This window comes from Ilyonectria robusta (genome assembly GCF_021365365.1).
Source record: "Ilyonectria robusta strain PMI_751 chromosome Unknown BGZ61scaffold_4, whole genome shotgun sequence".
Taxonomy (NCBI): Eukaryota; Fungi; Ascomycota; class Sordariomycetes; order Hypocreales; family Nectriaceae; genus Ilyonectria; species Ilyonectria robusta.
The window spans coordinates 230,293-245,232 of record NW_025764438.1 but is presented as its reverse complement, the minus strand read 5'-3'; the positions used below and the strand labels follow the sequence as shown (position 1 = coordinate 245,232).

General features: G+C 55.3%; 8 protein-coding genes across 8 annotated transcripts; 4 read left to right on the top strand and 4 right to left on the bottom strand.

Annotated features, from left to right (window-relative positions):
* Positions 1-553: 553 nt before the first annotated feature.
* Positions 554-1,035, top strand: BGZ61DRAFT_444312 (uncharacterized protein). Its single transcript, XM_046244962.1, has one exon. It carries the CDS (start codon positions 683-685, stop codon positions 890-892), a length of 210 nt encoding a protein of 69 aa, XP_046108118.1. The 5' UTR covers positions 554-682; the 3' UTR covers positions 893-1,035.
* Positions 1,036-1,527: 492 nt separating this feature from the next.
* Positions 1,528-3,228, bottom strand: BGZ61DRAFT_585201 (CWC16 protein). Its single transcript, XM_046256389.1, has 2 exons — positions 2,863-3,228; positions 1,528-2,807 (listed from the first exon to the last, which is right to left on the bottom strand). The coding sequence occupies exons 1-2, from the start codon at positions 2,884-2,886 to the stop codon at positions 1,956-1,958; spliced, it is 876 nt and encodes a 291-aa protein (XP_046108117.1). The 5' UTR covers positions 2,887-3,228; the 3' UTR covers positions 1,528-1,955.
* Positions 3,229-3,245: 17 nt separating this feature from the next.
* Positions 3,246-4,487, top strand: BGZ61DRAFT_157265 (C2H2 finger domain-containing protein). The gene is made up of 3 exons (XM_046237421.1): positions 3,246-3,304; positions 3,353-4,332; positions 4,398-4,487. The coding sequence occupies exons 2-3, from the start codon at positions 3,561-3,563 to the stop codon at positions 4,454-4,456; spliced, it is 831 nt and encodes a 276-aa protein (XP_046108116.1). The 5' UTR covers positions 3,246-3,304; positions 3,353-3,560; the 3' UTR covers positions 4,457-4,487.
* A 205-nt stretch (positions 4,488-4,692) lies between these two features.
* Positions 4,693-5,443, bottom strand: BGZ61DRAFT_157273 (putative transcriptional elongation protein Spt4). The gene is made up of 3 exons (XM_046237422.1): positions 5,244-5,443; positions 4,915-5,168; positions 4,693-4,853 (listed from the first exon to the last, which is right to left on the bottom strand). Exons 1-3 carry the CDS (start codon positions 5,328-5,330, stop codon positions 4,820-4,822), a joined length of 375 nt encoding a protein of 124 aa, XP_046108115.1. The 5' UTR covers positions 5,331-5,443; the 3' UTR covers positions 4,693-4,819.
* A 195-nt stretch (positions 5,444-5,638) lies between these two features.
* Positions 5,639-6,067, top strand: BGZ61DRAFT_528633 (uncharacterized protein; the record flags this gene model as incomplete). The annotated part of the gene is made up of 1 exon (XM_046253286.1): positions 5,639-6,067. The coding sequence occupies one exon, from the start codon at positions 5,639-5,641 to the stop codon at positions 6,065-6,067; it is 429 nt and encodes a 142-aa protein (XP_046108114.1).
* Positions 6,068-6,231: 164 nt separating this feature from the next.
* On the bottom strand, positions 6,232-8,030 carry BGZ61DRAFT_344777 (serine/threonine-protein phosphatase 5; the record flags this gene model as incomplete). The annotated part of the gene is made up of 7 exons (XM_046239731.1): positions 6,232-6,270; positions 6,331-6,455; positions 6,509-6,870; positions 6,923-7,166; positions 7,222-7,657; positions 7,728-7,808; positions 7,890-8,030. The coding sequence occupies 7 exons, from the start codon at positions 8,028-8,030 to the stop codon at positions 6,232-6,234; spliced, it is 1,428 nt and encodes a 475-aa protein (XP_046108113.1).
* A 702-nt stretch (positions 8,031-8,732) lies between these two features.
* Positions 8,733-13,182, top strand: BGZ61DRAFT_413341 (nuclear protein Es2-domain-containing protein; the record flags this gene model as incomplete). The annotated part of the gene is made up of 3 exons (XM_046243309.1): positions 8,733-10,226; positions 10,916-11,503; positions 11,546-13,182. Exons 1-3 carry the CDS (start codon positions 8,900-8,902, stop codon positions 13,180-13,182), a joined length of 3,552 nt encoding a protein of 1,183 aa, XP_046108112.1. The 5' UTR covers positions 8,733-8,899.
* Positions 13,183-13,405: 223 nt separating this feature from the next.
* BGZ61DRAFT_293219 (uncharacterized protein) lies at positions 13,406-14,394 on the bottom strand (the record flags this gene model as incomplete). The annotated part of the gene is made up of 2 exons (XM_046238598.1): positions 13,406-14,119; positions 14,176-14,394. Coding segments are annotated over 2 exons (933 nt in total), but the record flags the coding sequence as incomplete, so codon positions are not given.
* Positions 14,395-14,940: the final 546 nt, after the last annotated feature.

Below are 14,940 nucleotides of genomic sequence, written 5' to 3'. Positions count from 1 at the left end.
TATGGATTGAGCAAACCCTGCAACCCTCTAAAGCCTCCAGCTACGCAATTCACCTGCACTAAGAAAGCGACAATCACTGTCGATCGTCCTGGAGGTGGGACGGGATTGGGCCAGCACTGCGCCATCTCCTCCACCGGGCAGAGACTGGAGAGTCGAGGATCCCTACAGATGTGGGTGAGGGAGTTTTTCGCATGGCAGGGGGTTTGGGTCGATCCCTGTGTCTGAAGGAGAGGAAGAAGGGGTTCATCCGTGATGTTGGTGATGCCGGCCTGATGCTGAGCACTCGTCTTGGGGAACGATCAGCAACACCCTAAACCGACACCGTTCCGGGATCCATCCCACAATGCTCAACATGCTGCAGTCAGCTCATCTACGGGGGCCTAGGGGTGCGTGCAGGAGAATCCCAGCAGCAACTGTGAATCCACCCCAGCTTTGCCTGTTCTCCGCCTCCTGGATGAGGCGGTGGCATGGGGTTTCTTGGTATTATAAGGCCCCCGGCACTTCCCACTTCTCTCGGTCGTATTCAAAAAGCTTATTCAATTCCTTGACCATAAGAGAAAGGACCTGCACCGTTCACACTTCTATAAATCACTTCTGCCCTGAAGACTCCTATTACTCCATCTCGCCAACACCACACACATCCACTTACACAACCCAAAACCGCCCTACAAATTCCAACAATATGCCTGCCCGACAAGAAGCCTACTCCGTCAGCATCCCCATGTCTGTGCCTCCCCCACAGAACCTCTCCAGCTACTCGAGGTTTATGCACGACCACACCAAGCGCCAGATGCAGGCTTTCGGTGCCAACCCAGGCTCCCGCCGCCATGGCAACCCTACGACAATGAACGGCACCAGCCACAACAACAACCACATCGGCTATCACGCATGAACATCAATCGCGGAAAGACAGTTCATCTCCTGTTAGGAGATTCTCGGAATATCAAACATCCCTACCCCTGAGGTGGGAGTTCAATTCTCCCCCTCATGACATCACCGCCCACGACTTGATCACTATCCTGGCGGTGGCGACTTGACATGCCCGTGCACCGACGTGCCGGGCTGTGTCACCACCAATGCAACAACCTACGTTCTCTTCTGCACTGCGTCAGGTAACAGATACTGCGGAGTTTTGAGCGATGGATACACGAGAGCTCATGAATATGTGGTTGGCGTTGATATGAAAAGCGAGCGACTGTGGCCTTACTTGCCTCGCATTCCACTCATTGGTTTGACGAATTGGCATTTATACATACATGGTGTTTTGGGACTCGGGTTTTTTTCTTCGGTGGGGGGACAGGGGCACATAATACATCAAGGGAAGCAACAAGGATGGTGTACGGCGAATTTAACGAAGGTACATGGCAATGATATACGAGTTTCTCTTCGCACCATACACCCCTGACGAGCACTGTGACCAACCCAAGACCCAGCGAAGAACATTTATGTTGTGTTGACTGCCACAACTAAAGGAGATGTTGAAGGCTGATCCGCGTAAATGTACAAGGTAATCCTTCAATAGTGTGCATCATTATATGATCTGGCAAACAAACATAATCGACTATGGAGCTTGATGACCTGCCACTGTCACATAATCCGTCACTGCCCGATTTCCTGGGATAGCAATAATAAATACTAGGGTTGTGATGGCAAGTAATCTAATCGTTTGGAGCGAGCATGCTTGTTCGTTTTGTATTTTGCTAAGCGGCTTGGATCATGCCCGCGTATGTGGTTCTCGAGTACTAATTGCACCAGGTTGAATGCCCCCAAAACCTCCTCGCGTATATTTGCCCATAAACTCCAATAATGCCCAACTGTCCCAATTAGTCAATCTCATTTATATCATCGAATTCCGCTGCCATGCCGTGAACTTTCGCTCGCCAGGGTATGTAGTTCTTGACTCGGTGTGTCCTGCAGCTTCCTGACCATCGTCTTCACACCTCTTGTCTGGCGCATCATACCAGCGATGGCTTCTTCTTGATACCTAGCATTGCTGAATAGTTCTTCTTCTTCTTCGGAATTCGCTTGAATGACGGAGGTGGCATCTCTGAATCCACCACAGGCTCCGAAGTGACGAACCCCGCCAAACTCGAGGACGGCGCGCTGATCGATGCTGGTTCCGATTCCGTTACGTCTTGATCCAAAGCGTCACCCTCTACTACAACGTCCATTTGGGCTCGGGCCTCAGCGAATGCTCGCTTTGCTGCGTCCTCATCTTCTCTTTCCTGTTGCTCCCGCTCTTCATCTTCGGTCCGCACAATGCTGTCAGAGTAGTCGACGCCATCCTTCTCTGATCGGTTTATCCGGGCGTTTCGTTGTCGAATCTCGTCCAAGGCGTCAGCCGCTGCCATCTCCCGCCGCGCATCGACGTTCTTGGCTTCCAGATCTGCCATCGCATTCTTCTCCTCCTCACCCGCAGCCTCGGCTTCCTCTCGCTCTAATCGATCTAGGCGCTCTTCCACCGTCTCTTCCTCCGTAACCTTGTTCCGCCAGGGCTCCATGTTGCGAACCGCGCCCTTGACCACCATGTAATCGTTGTTCTTGGGATCTGTCCGGATGATGATTTCGGAGCTGCAGCGGGTACAGCGAATATTGAGGAAGAATATCTGGATGCCCAGGTACTTCTCGTCCAGAGGCGTTTCCTTCCTAGAGTTGAACTTGCGGCCCTTGTAGATGAATTCTCCGCATGCCGTGCATCGCATACTGAAAGGTGCCATGATTCGTACTGTTTGGATCTTCGGGCCGGACGGTTTGGGACCTTTGCGGCGAGTGATATCCCTCGGGTCGAAGTCTGGGGGGTAGTATTTCTGCACAGCAATGGTTAGCGACGGTGGTGTGTATGGGATGTTCTGGAGAATTTACCTGAAGGACTTTGCGTTCAGACATGTTGGGCGAGTTTGTCTCTTCGACCGAATCTGAGAGGCAAAGGAATATGGGCGACTCCGCACAAGGCCTGGGTCTGTGGTATGTGCGACTGGAAGTAAGGGTGGAGCTTTTGATTGACCAAAGACGAAATAATGAAGGTGATGTGAAGTCAGGTTTAGAACCGTGAAGGGATGTCCCGAGTTTCGGTTTGGCGCCGGATAAATGTCGGCCGATAAGAGAATGCCCAGGCAACCCCACAGCCGCAATCGCGAGTGACGTACTGAGTATGCCGCCTTTACGGTGGGCTTATGCTTCAGGTTTTTGGAATATGTAAAGAAATAAACCCCAGTACCTCATGGCATCCCATGGCATTATACAGTATTATCGTTAGCAGTTTATCAGGGTGATATAGACCCCTGTAGACTCGGATGAGTAAAAGGTTCCTTGACACCATTGTGGGCATGTGGCGGTGCTGACCAACGTCTAGACTAATCCTAATTCGAGTCAACGCCACACTTCAAGGTCAAATCCAGCGAACCTCTCCCGGCTGGACTCTACCTCCTGCAACCTTGCGACTTTCTGTTGTCTCACGTCAAAAGCATCAAATTGCAACTCACCGAGCCACGGACGGGCAACTCGAAATATAACAAAGCGAACTACCCGATCACGATCACCACCATAACCCACAGCCCAGCATGGGCAAAGCCGAGGTTGGGTCGACGAAATATGTCGCCAACCGCATGAAGTCGAAGGGCCTCCAGCGCCTTCGCTGGTACTGCCAGGTCTGCGAGAAGCAGTGCCGCGATGCGAACGGCTTCAAGATGCACACCCAGTCCGAGAGCCATGTCCGTCAGATGCTCGTCGTTGGCGAGGATCCCAAGAAGTTCATCAACGATTACAGCAAACAGTTCCAGAGCGACTTCCTCTTGCTTCTGAGGACCGGTCACGGCGAGAAGCAAGTCAACATGAATAGGTTCTACCAGGAATACATTGCGAATAAGGAACACATCCATATGAACTCGACAAAGTGGCCGTCACTGACGGAGTTCGCTAAGCATCTTGGTCGGGAGGGCATCTGCCGCGTGGAAGAGAACGACAAGGGTCTTCACATCGCCTGGATTGACAACTCGCCCGAGGCTTTGCGGAGGAAAGATGCCCTGCGTCGCAAGGAGGCACAGGACCAAGGCAATGAGGAGTTGGAGCAGCGCATGATTCGGGAGCAGATCCGACGAGCTCAGGCCAACACTGGCGCCAAGGACGATCAGGCGGAGGAGGATACCGAGGCACGCGAACTTAAGAGACAGGACGGCGAAAAGATTAAGCTATCCTTTGGCGCAAAACCAGCGACAACTTCCGAAAGCCCTGCACCAGCCTCGACCGACTCTGGGGCAGAGGCATCAAAGTCTGCCGATGCTGACGCCAACGCCGAAAAAACCAAGGACTCTAGAGCGGCACCTGCCAAGCCAAGTGGGTTTGGAGGCATCTCGATGAAGCTGGGAGGCAAGCCGCAAACTAAGAATGTCTTTGCGCAGGCCAAGAAGAACGCCCTGTCTTCCGGGACCAAGAAGAACGCCATGGTAGAGCAGCCTAAGAAGATGAGCGAGGCGGAGCGTATCATGAAGGAAGAGATGGAGAAGAAGCGATCTCGGTCATCAGCTGGATTTAGCATGCCTTCCAGCAAGAAGCAAAGGAGCAATTGAGATTGGATTAGGCTTGCACATTGGCTTACTGTATGAAATGGCGTTGGGGCATAAGGTCATAAAATGATGATTCAAAACATGCCGGGGCGTTCGGCTTGGTGCGGAATTGTCTATGATAGATACCACAATGATGACTTTTTCTTTCCGACATGACAACTCTTTGGTACCCTCAATGGCCCTCCATCCCATTCCCGTTCAACGCCGTATTCGCCAGAAACAGTAATATCAACAAGAAATCGTAGTCAAGCCTCTGCCTAAGAGTCTGTCTCCGTTTCCGTGCCGTCACGTCTGCAAAAAACCGTTGGTCAGCAAAACTGTTTGCCTAAGCAGTCGGTGAGTTGCCACTTACGGGATGTACGATATCCGATACTCCTCCTCGAGAGTCGTGCGGATCTCATCGGGCAGCTGGCCGGAGACCTTGATGGCGTAGACGCCGCCGACGTAACCATCGAGACGCTGCCACTTGGCGATCCAGGAGCGCGCCGGGTTGGCGAGCGTGATGACGCCCTCGAAGACCTGGGACGTGCAGCTCTCGATCTGGTCCTGGGAGCCGGCGAGGTGCAGAAACTCTTCGCAGTTGGGGCAGCCCTCGTCGCGGAAGCGCTGAAGAAACAAATGTCAGCATAAGCACGAGAGAGCCGTGACGTGGTCTGGCACGGGAGGACAAGGACGGCCTACGCTGTACGTCATGACGATGGAGCAGACCATGCAGGCGCGCAGGTGGCGCTGCTGGCCGGGCGTGACGAAGTTGGCCGAAGTCGACATGGTGCGGGCGCCCCGGGTGGGTTATTCGAGGGGATTGCTGCGACGAGGCGGGTGTGCGATATTCGGGGAGCGTGAAGCTGTCGTTGATGGAGCTGAACGGTTCGCGATGGTCAGGGTCCAAGTTCATTGTCCCCAGATTCGAGAGGCTAGTATGCAACTAAGCGAGATATGCAACAAGGACAGTGTCCACTTTATCCACTGCGAAGAACTAAGTTAGGTACCTTGGCGTAACAGCTATCTTCATGAAGAACATTCACAACTTCACAACAACCAGGCTATTATTACAATCCGACGGAGCGTCTCTCGATATGGCTGAAACCATAGAGTCTGGGACGCAAAAGTCCCTTTTCCAGCAAAAAGACCTGCAAAAATCACACGATATCCTTACCTGCACCATCAAGGCCCCGCCCTTCTCATACGCCCACCTTGAGCTCGTCACCGACGGCGCACCCGTCGAGCTGGACAATCTGCAGGTCAAGTCATACTGCACTACAGCGCTGCGGCAGTTCCTGGGCATCACGGGTGTGGCCATCTCGCTCGATATCCTCAAGGTCCAGGGGAGCCACTGTTGGCTGCGAATCCCGCGACCGGACCTGGGGTCTTTTGCCGCTGCCATCACAGCGTGGAAGGGCATCAACGACAATGGCGTCCAATGTGTACTCCAAGTCCGGCAGTGCTCGGACTGGCTGGGTGCCATGGTTGGGACTGACGGCCAAGACCGGTTGTGGAACTCATGAAACAGCATTGGTTGTTCAACTCAAGACCCAACATCATTTTTTCATCTAGATGGGTATACATGTATGTGCACATTTCCATCAACCTGCCCTTGCAAATGCACCGTTCCCAGACGCCCGGGACATGCCTCGACTTGGCCGTCCACACAAGTCTCCTACCCATCCCCTCAAACCAACCCGGACATAAGGGAGCTTTGGGCATACGCCTGTGGATGCGGTTAGTTCTCATCCTGAGACATGTGCATCGAGGGGCAAAGTGGACTCACCATCGGGCGGATATCAGGGTGCGGCACAGCATCGAACTGCTCAAACTGGAGCTTATAGTCGGAGCCGATGTTGATGTAGGCACCCCTGTTCTCCGTCGAGTCGCAGTATCTAGGCGCAGAGAAAACTAAGAATTATCAGCAATTGAAGACATCTGCGGATTTCTGGGACGTCACATACCGGTGATACACCGACCATCGTGCTGAACCTCGTAGCCGTCCATGCGAACTTCGTGACTGCGAATAACAGCCTCGAGGCCGTTGTTTTCGCAGAACTTTTTGGTGATATCGGGACCAAACTGCATACCAACACCTCGCTTGCTGGGGCCACGACCAGGCTCCTCTTGAGGGTCCGTCCAGAGCATCTCCATCATCAAGCCGGACTGGCCGGGTTGTCGCTGGCCGTGTCGGTTCAGTTTCCGAATGTCATCCAGAGTAATGCTATCATCAGAGAACAATCCTCCGTGGAGGACCAGGTACTTCTTGCCAATAAGAGTAGCCAGCGCCAAGGCAGAGAAACTCTCCGAGAATAGCTTGAAGACTCTGTGCCTTGTCAGCATGTGGCGACAGGGGTTCAAATGGGGTGTCGTCTCACCTCTCGTTGTACTTGGCCTTGCACTCTCCCTCAAAACCGTAAGCGCGGTTCATGTCATCCGTCTCGTGGTTTCCACGGTTCAGGAAGAAGTTGTTGGGCCGCAGCCACTTGTAAGCGTAGAGAAGCAGGGCGATCTCGGTAGACCAAGAGCCACGATCCACAAAGTCACCGTTGAACAGGTACCAATGCTTATCGTTAGGGGTGCCGTTACGACGGAAAAGCTCCATGAGATCAAAGTATTGGCCTGGCGAAAATGTCAGCGACTTTGTTGTGCTGCGGGCCTGGGCAGGGGTTCTTACCGTGTGTGTCACCACAGACGGTCATTTGGACATCGTCGGGGATCTCGACCTCAACCATGGTGTTCTCCTCGTAGACAATCTTCCTGACGGCAAGAATAATCTGGTAGACGTATTTGCGGTGGATCTTCTTGCCAGTCTTGAACCTCTCCGTCATGTCGTCGATAAACTCCTGAGTCATGGTGTCTCCTAGTTCAGCACCGTCGTAACCAGGCTCAACAGCCATGGAGTCCACGTCGAGACCCTCGGCTGCGGATGGCTCATCGCCAACCTCGATGGCCGCAAAGAAGGCTAGCTGCCGCACAATCTTCTTGCAGTCCTCCAGTCTGAGCTTGGCATCCTTGTTAGCGGGGTCAAGCTTGACGCACTCCTTGAAATCGTCGAGGGCATCCTTGGGCCGCAAAATCGCCGTCTTTGCCAAACCTCGTCGGTAGTACGCCTAAAAATTGTGCAACAGTTCACTTCAGCGTTCGTCCAGCATGGTTGGGTTGTAAGGAGGGGTAGCCCACCTTGACCATCTTCGGGTTGAGCTTGATGGCGCTCGTCGTATCGGCGATGGCGTATCCATAGGCTTCGGTCTTGATGTGTGCCTATTGACCCAGAGAGACCACGAGTTAGCATACGAGCCTCGCGGTTGCAGTCGCAAACGTATGTGAATGGGTGTCGCAAACCTGGGCCCGGTTGGTGAAGAAAGTGGGTTCCTTGTCGTTGAGCTCGATGGCCTTGGAGTAGAAATCGATGGCGGTAGGCCAGTCGCCAGCGGCGAAGGCCTTGTTGCCCTGGTTTTTCAGGTCGACGGCTGATTGCGACATGGTAAACGGGGAGAGGGAGTTGCGAGGAGGATTCGAGGAGGATTCGAGGAGGGGCGAACGTGGGGAAGCTCAAGATGCAGGTCGGGGGTGGAACTCGGGCTCCGAGATGCTGGATAGAATGCGCCGAGCACGGCAGCAAGCGCTTCCTACTTCGACTGGGAAAGACGCTTGTCGAGACGAAGAGAAGGCGCGAGAGAGAAGCGTCTGGAACTCCGCTGGGGGCACGTCAAGGGTTGGCGAGGCTGCCGAAAGTCGAAGAATCAATGGTTCGCGGCGGGAGGAGAGAGAGGCTGCAAGACTTTTGGGCTTGTGGCGGCGTTTGGTGGAGCGGGACGGGCGAAGCTTCCAGGCCCCGGACCCAGCGTCATTGAGGCCCTGTGTACGCTGGACAAAGGGCGTCTTACTGGCCAAGCCCGGTCGCTACAGGCCGCTACAGGCCGCTCCAGGCCACTCCAGGCGACGGGTGCCCTAACTACCCGCTTGGCCCAAACCAGTAATCTCTAGCGTGAGCCACCCAGCGCAGCACATGGCGAGTTCTTCGGCCCTGGAGTCGCCTCAACCGATCGATCGCCACCCGCAGGAAGCCCAGCCAACGACAGCGGGCAGCCGGCCGAGATCGGATAGTTGCATATGCATAGATCGCGACGGGCGCCGCGCCCACATGTTCACGGCCCCACTAATGGCCTTGGCTATGCCTCGCCGCAGGCTCTCTTTCAACGTCACATTAGGCAGCTCTGGCGAGAGTCTGTAGCGAGCTCCCACCGGAGGCTTCTTCTCTCAACTCATTCCTTTGTCTTCAGGGTTCGGTGGCGGGATTCTACACGCCTCCTTTACCCACAGCGCTTGGCGTATCGCTGACTCGCGTCATCATGGATCCATCCCAACCGGGTACCTCCAGTGCCCTGATCCGCAAGAGGGCCGAGATGGAGTTGATGCCGCCGCCGCCCGCAGCGAAGAAAATCAAGCGCCCTAAGAAGGTCCTCGACGAAGACTCATACACGGAGACTCTCTCACAAATCATCGCCCGTGACTTCTTCCCTGGACTGCTTGAGACCGAGACTCAGCAAGAGTACCTGGACGCGCTCGAGTCTAAGGATGCAGCCTGGATCTCGAGCGCTGGTCGGAGGCTGCAGCAGGTCATGACTCCCGGGCGACAAAAACCAACTTCGCAGTCGCAGGGCAGGCCCATTGCGAATGGAGACCGCACCCCGTCCGCCTATGGCGCAGACACCCCGGCCTCGGTTGCCTCTACCGTTGCACTGCCGCGGCCACGTCTAAATACAAATATGAGTCTCTCCAAGTTCCAAGAGACATACACCAGCGAGGACAATGAGAGCTTCTACAAGCTCGTCGACAAACAGAACCAGAAGAAGGCCGACAAGTATGCCTGGCTCTGGCGCGGCAACAAGCTCCCATCAAAACAGATGATCAAGCAAAAGGAGGTCCAAGACAGACTGGGCCAGACACGCAGCCTTGTAGATGACGGCCACAAGCGAGACCTCTTGGCTATCAAAGACAAGGACGATCGCCCGGCTCGACCAGATACTTGGAATGCCCAGCCCAGGAACAACCTCATGTTTGGCCCAGACGGGGTTGAAGACGACGTTGTCACGGTCTCACAAAGGGCCGAGGAGACTTCCAAGATGGCACCCAAGTCTATTGTATACGAGAACACTAGGATGCCGCAACCTCATATTCCTGCGCGACCACCCTCTCCCACCTTGTCCGCAGTACGCGATGCTATTGCAGGGAAACCACGTCGCGAGGACCAAGACTCGAGTGTGGTGGGTGGCGGTGAAACGCCAAGGGTCAATGGATACTCCTTCGTCGACGATGAGGATGACGAGCCTGAAACAACACCTGTACCAATCATCAACCTAGGTCCCGGTGATGCCTCGATAAACCCCTTCAGGCTACAGGAGCAGCGGGAGAGAGAAACTTTACATGAGCGTATGGTTGATCGGATATCAAAATCGAAAAAAGAGGCGTCAAGAAATGGGCTCACCGGAAGAGTCGACAAGACACCAGTACCAAAGTTTCCAAGTAGCCCACGGGTCTCGGGAGGGTTGACACCTGCGGCGCAGAGGCTATGGAGCAAGGTTGGCACTCCTGGCAATAGGGGCCCGGGAAGCTCGTTCGGTCAGTCGACACCGATGAAGCCGAGGGGATCACTCTTGAGGTCCGTTAGTAGGACAAGTTCGAAACCGGGATCGAATGGGTGAAGATGGAACGTGGTGTTACAGAACAACATTATTAACCCGAATCGGTACCGACCTGGTCCTAAGAAACGCATCACACCATCTTCCGCGGTGCTACAACACTAAAATGAGACTATCATATTGCCCATCACAAGTGCACTGATTGTCCGACACCGGGCAGAAAACATGGCAGGGTGCAACACTATATGCAGGAGGCGGTGTCGTGACATAACCGCCGGCGCTTATGACTATTGAGTCTTGGGATATTTTTTTGATCATCGATAGCTTGATCTGACCTGCGATCTTTACTTTTATAAAGACGAACCCAATTCTTATGCTAGAAGTGGTGGTTGGCGGATAGCAAGAAAGATAACACCTGCCGCTTTGCAATAAGAAAATATTAAATAGATGAAACAAGCTACCTCAAAGTATTGTTTTTTAATAGAGGATCCTTAGTAAAATTCTCTGTCTCGGCCGAAGTGTGCATCTTTATTGTAGCTGTGACGCATTTGATCCCGCTTTGAGCCCCCTTAGTTGCATGTCCTATCAATTGGATCATGGCAACTTTTTGGCGAGCACTTCAATCAATTCAGTAACCCGCGACCACCTGGTAATCGACACCAGCACGCCATACCGAACTCGCCTGTCGATGCGCGCCCCGTCACTCGAGGCCGCGTAGCCCCCCAGCCCTCATGAGGTTCGTCGACTTCGCCATCGACCTCGCGGCCGTCCTCAATGCCTCCCGGTCCGTCGCCGCCAAGCATGTCGCCCTTCGGAGTCGGCAGCTCGACAATTTCAGTCGGACGTCGAGCGTAGCCGGAGCATTTAGGAGCAGAGCTGCGCAAAAGGCATCCCGGCCTGAAGGATCGGAGGAGAGAGGCCAGTCGGCCGCGGAGAAGGACGCCGAGGGTGATGAGGTCATTCAACGAGATGCGCCGGAAGCGCAGGAAACGAAGCCCGCACATGAGAGCTCGCAAGATCTAGGACCAACGACTGTAAAGGCGCAGGATATTAAGCCGGAGCCCAAGATCGAGCCTGCGCAGCCAAAGATAGACCACTTCGCTGAAGCCGTCTCAAGCTTGAACCAAGCGAGAGCCCAGCAGGACCAAGCGAAGGAGGAGCTCGACCTGCCTACCGGAATCGACGTCAACATCTTCCACACCACTCGAGGATCTAAAATTCTAGACTCGCTCCGGAAAGAAGGAAGATCTACGCCTGCGGATCGGCGCCCACGGGCTGGAGGCCCTGCCAAAGAACATCCTCTGCGGCACTGGGGTCGGCCTCCGCTCGTGCAACACGCGGAGAGCTCTGCACCAGCTGCCCCAAAGCCTCAGGAGTCCGAGGGCAAACCTGAGGAGGAGCCTCTTGTGCCAGCCGAACCAGTGCCAGCTGAACCAGTGCCAGCTGAACCAGTGGTAGCTGAACCAGTGGTAGCTGAACCAGTGGTAGCTGAATCAGTGCCAGCCGAACCTGTGGCAAACCCTGGGATAAGTCAAGCTCCCTCCGCTCGTCCGCAAACCAGCAGCTCAGCACCATCAGAGACGAGAAAAGTCGATGACAGTGTCGTTCCCCCCTCAAGGGAACGAACCGCCAGCCCTACGCCACAGCCTACCCCCATACACGCTCTCCGAGAGTCCGCAGTCCCAGCCTCACGAATCAGCCGCATGTGGAACTATGGAGGCCTCGCCGCAGGCTTGCTCGGAGGTGCCATGACGGAGAGCGTCAGCAGAGCCTTTGGCGGCGGTGGCCAGGGCTCTGTCCTCCTCAGCGGTGCCAACATGGAGCGCCTGGTTGCCAAGCTCTCGCGCATGCGCGGCGCCGCCCTCAAGATCGGCCAGATGATGAGCTTCCAGGACACCAAGATGCTGCCGGCGCCCATCCAGGAGGTGTTGCAGCGTGTCCAGGACCGCGCCGACTACATGCCTGCCTGGCAGCGTGACCGCGTGCTCTCGGCCAATCTTGGAGCCGACTGGCGAGAGCTGTACAGCGAGTTCGAGGAGAAGCCCATTGCGGCCGCCTCCATTGGCCAGGTTCACAAGGCGGTCCTCAAGTCCAACGGTCAGCGAGTCGCCGTCAAGATCCAGTTTCCTGGTGTCGCCGACTCCATCAACTCAGACCTCGACAACCTTGGCATTCTCCTCACGGCCACCAAGCTCCTACCCAAGGGGCTATACCTCAACAAGACTATCGACAACGCCCGACTCGAGCTCGGCTGGGAGTGTGACTATTCTCGTGAAGCCGAGTGCGCTACGCGCTACAAGGAGCACCTAGGATCGCAGCAGGATGTCTTTCTCGTCCCAACTGTCTACCCCGAGGCCTCGGGCAAGCAGGTCATCACCATGGACTGGATGGATGGCACTGGCGTCACGCGTATCAAGTCCTTTACCCAGGAGCAGCGTGATTGGATCGGCTCGCACATCCTGCGTCTCTGTCTCCGCGAAATCACAGAGTTCAAGTTCATGCAGACCGACCCCAACTGGACAAACTTCCTCTACAACCCGGACACCCAAATGCTCGAGCTGCTCGATTTTGGCGCCTCCCGCGAGTACCCTGACGCCTTCGTAGCGCAGTACGTCCAGCTGCTTGAAGCCGCCTCTCGCTCTGACCACGCCGCCGTCAAGACGCTCTCGGAGAGCCTGGGCTACCTGACGGGCCATGAGAGCAAGGTCATGATCGAGGCCCACACACAGTCGGTGCTCACGCTTGCGGAACCGTTCCTCGCCTCAGCCCCCGAGGTTTACGACTTCAAGGACCAGACCATTACTGAGCGTGTCAAGGCCCTGATCCCCGTCATGCTGCACGAGCGGCTGGCGCCCCCGCCCGAGGAGACATATAGTCTGCACCGCAAGCTCAGCGGTGCGTTCCTGCTATGCGCGAGGCTTGGTAGTAAGGTGCGCTGCCGCGAGATGTTCGTGGAGGCCCTGGCCAAGGGGGGCTACTCTCAGGGAGCTTAAGAAAACTCTACTTTATCCACTGTATAACCACCTTGTAACATATATCTACCATATGTGTGTGTAACACCAGCGTTAGACCGTCTAAAACGGGGTTTGGGGTATATAATCATAGATGACAAAAAGACGGGTTTGGGCACACAATGCCCCCCTCCAACATAAGTGAGCTGTTAGCGATGGAATCATCATTCCGAGGCATCCTCTAACCACGACCCCCCCTGAATCGCTCTAATGAACCCATCTCCTTCTTCTCCTTGCCCGCAACCTTCTTGCGCTTGCGCTCGATGGCGCGGTTGACCTGGCCCTTGCTCATGCTGGCATAGCGGTCTACGAGGATTTGCTTCTTCTGCTCGCTCTTCTTCAGGTAGAAGGGCGTCTTGCCCTGGGCAACGAGGTCCTTCTCGCGCTGACGGTGCTCGCGCAGCAGGTTGTCCGCTTCCTCTCGGCGCACACGAGACTTCTTCTTCGACTCCATGGAGAGCAGTTGGCGCTTGAGGGCGTCCTTGGCTTCGGGGTCCTTGGTCTTCTTGATCTGAATGCGGAGGTCGGCCATCTCACTGTCGCGGTACTCGTCGAGGAAGGCGTAGGCCTTGTTGGCCTTGGCCTCGTCGAGGGGGCCGGCGAGGGGATCGAAACGCGGGTCGCGGGCCTGCCGCCGGGTGTCCGGGATGATCTCGCGGAGGCGGGAGACGGGACGCTTTGAGGATTGCTCCTGGGGGGCGTGCTTAGAGGAGCGCTTGGGAGTCGGGTCGTTCTTTGAGCGGGTGGGCTTGCGGGGAGGGGGGTCGTCTTTGCGTGCGGAGGTGTCGGCGGTGGCAGCAGCCTCGGAAGACTTGGATTTGCGCTGGGAGGGAGGGAGTGAGGCTTGGGCCTTTGCAAGAGCGCCGAAGGAGATGGAGGTGAGGTCAACATTGGGGGCGGCTGGTTCTTGATCATCGTCCTGGGAGAATGGTGAGCATGCGAGAGTGGATGGAATTGGTTGAGGGTGGTGGTTACCTCTGATTCTTGGTCGGAGCCAGACTCAGGTTCAGACCGGCTTTCATTGTCGCTGTCGTCGGCATCCTTCTGGTCACGGCGTCGAGTTCCCTGTTCTTCAACCTCGTCGTCGCTCGACGAAGCTTGGCTGCCATCGTGGTCCATCTCCCAATCGTCCTCGCGCCTGGGCTTCACGCGTCGCTGCAAACCCGCCGAACCGATTTTCCGTTTCAAAACCATGGTGTATTGCAGTTGTGAGGTCCGACTGTGTGTCAAATGTCGCCAGGATCGGTAACGGTCCAGACGACTTGGGGCTGGGTCTTTTGGCTGAGAGCGGTGATGGTACTTTTTTTAATTTTTGCCCGCCCGATAAGCCACGCCGAAATCTTATCGGCGTTTGCGATACGTGCATATTTACACTGTGCGCAGGGGTCCCCGATTTGCCCCGCGACTAACTTAGCCCCCCGCCGTTGAGCTAATCAGGTAACTTGATGGACTGGCATTGGAGAGTCTCGTTGCTACAACATCAGATGCGCCGATCTCCAATCTGCATTGCTTGCCTGATTAGATACTGACCCATCGTGACATGAAATAAACGAACGCCTGATACATTCATCCGCTCATGTAGGTAAACGGAGGTTTGATTTGTTGACCTGGAGGCTGAGTGTTAGTCAAATGCATCCCCAGTCTTTGGCACCTGGGGATGGTTGGACATGCTGATCTAAATACTGTATATGCCGCCGCTTAATTACTGGAGTCTCCGGACCGCAGGAGAGGTCTGTATTA

Excerpts from the sequence above, each read along its gene's own strand:
- BGZ61DRAFT_444312 (XM_046244962.1), top strand. The coding sequence starts at position 683 with ATGCCTGCCCGACAAGAAGCCTACTCCGTCAGCATCCCCATGTCTGTG.
- BGZ61DRAFT_585201 (XM_046256389.1), bottom strand. The coding sequence starts at position 2,886 with ATGTCTGAACGCAAAGTCCTTCAG. Across the intron at positions 2,808-2,862 it reads CTGAACGCAAAGTCCTTCAG|AAATACTACCCCCCAGACTT; the intron begins GTAAATTCTCCA and ends ATTGCTGTGCAG.
- BGZ61DRAFT_157265 (XM_046237421.1), top strand. The coding sequence starts at position 3,561 with ATGGGCAAAGCCGAGGTTGGGTCGACGAAATATGTCGCCAACCGCATG. Across the intron at positions 4,333-4,397 it reads AGCGGCACCTGCCAAGCCAA|GCCAAGAAGAACGCCCTGTC; the intron begins GTGGGTTTGGAG and ends GTCTTTGCGCAG.
- BGZ61DRAFT_157273 (XM_046237422.1), bottom strand. The coding sequence starts at position 5,330 with ATGTCGACTTCGGCCAACTTCGTCACGCCCGGCCAGCAGCGCCACCTG. Across the intron at positions 5,169-5,243 it reads CCATCGTCATGACGTACAGC|CGCTTCCGCGACGAGGGCTG; the intron begins GTAGGCCGTCCT and ends TTGTTTCTTCAG. Across the intron at positions 4,854-4,914 it reads TATCGGATATCGTACATCCC|ACGTGACGGCACGGAAACGG; the intron begins GTAAGTGGCAAC and ends GGTTTTTTGCAG.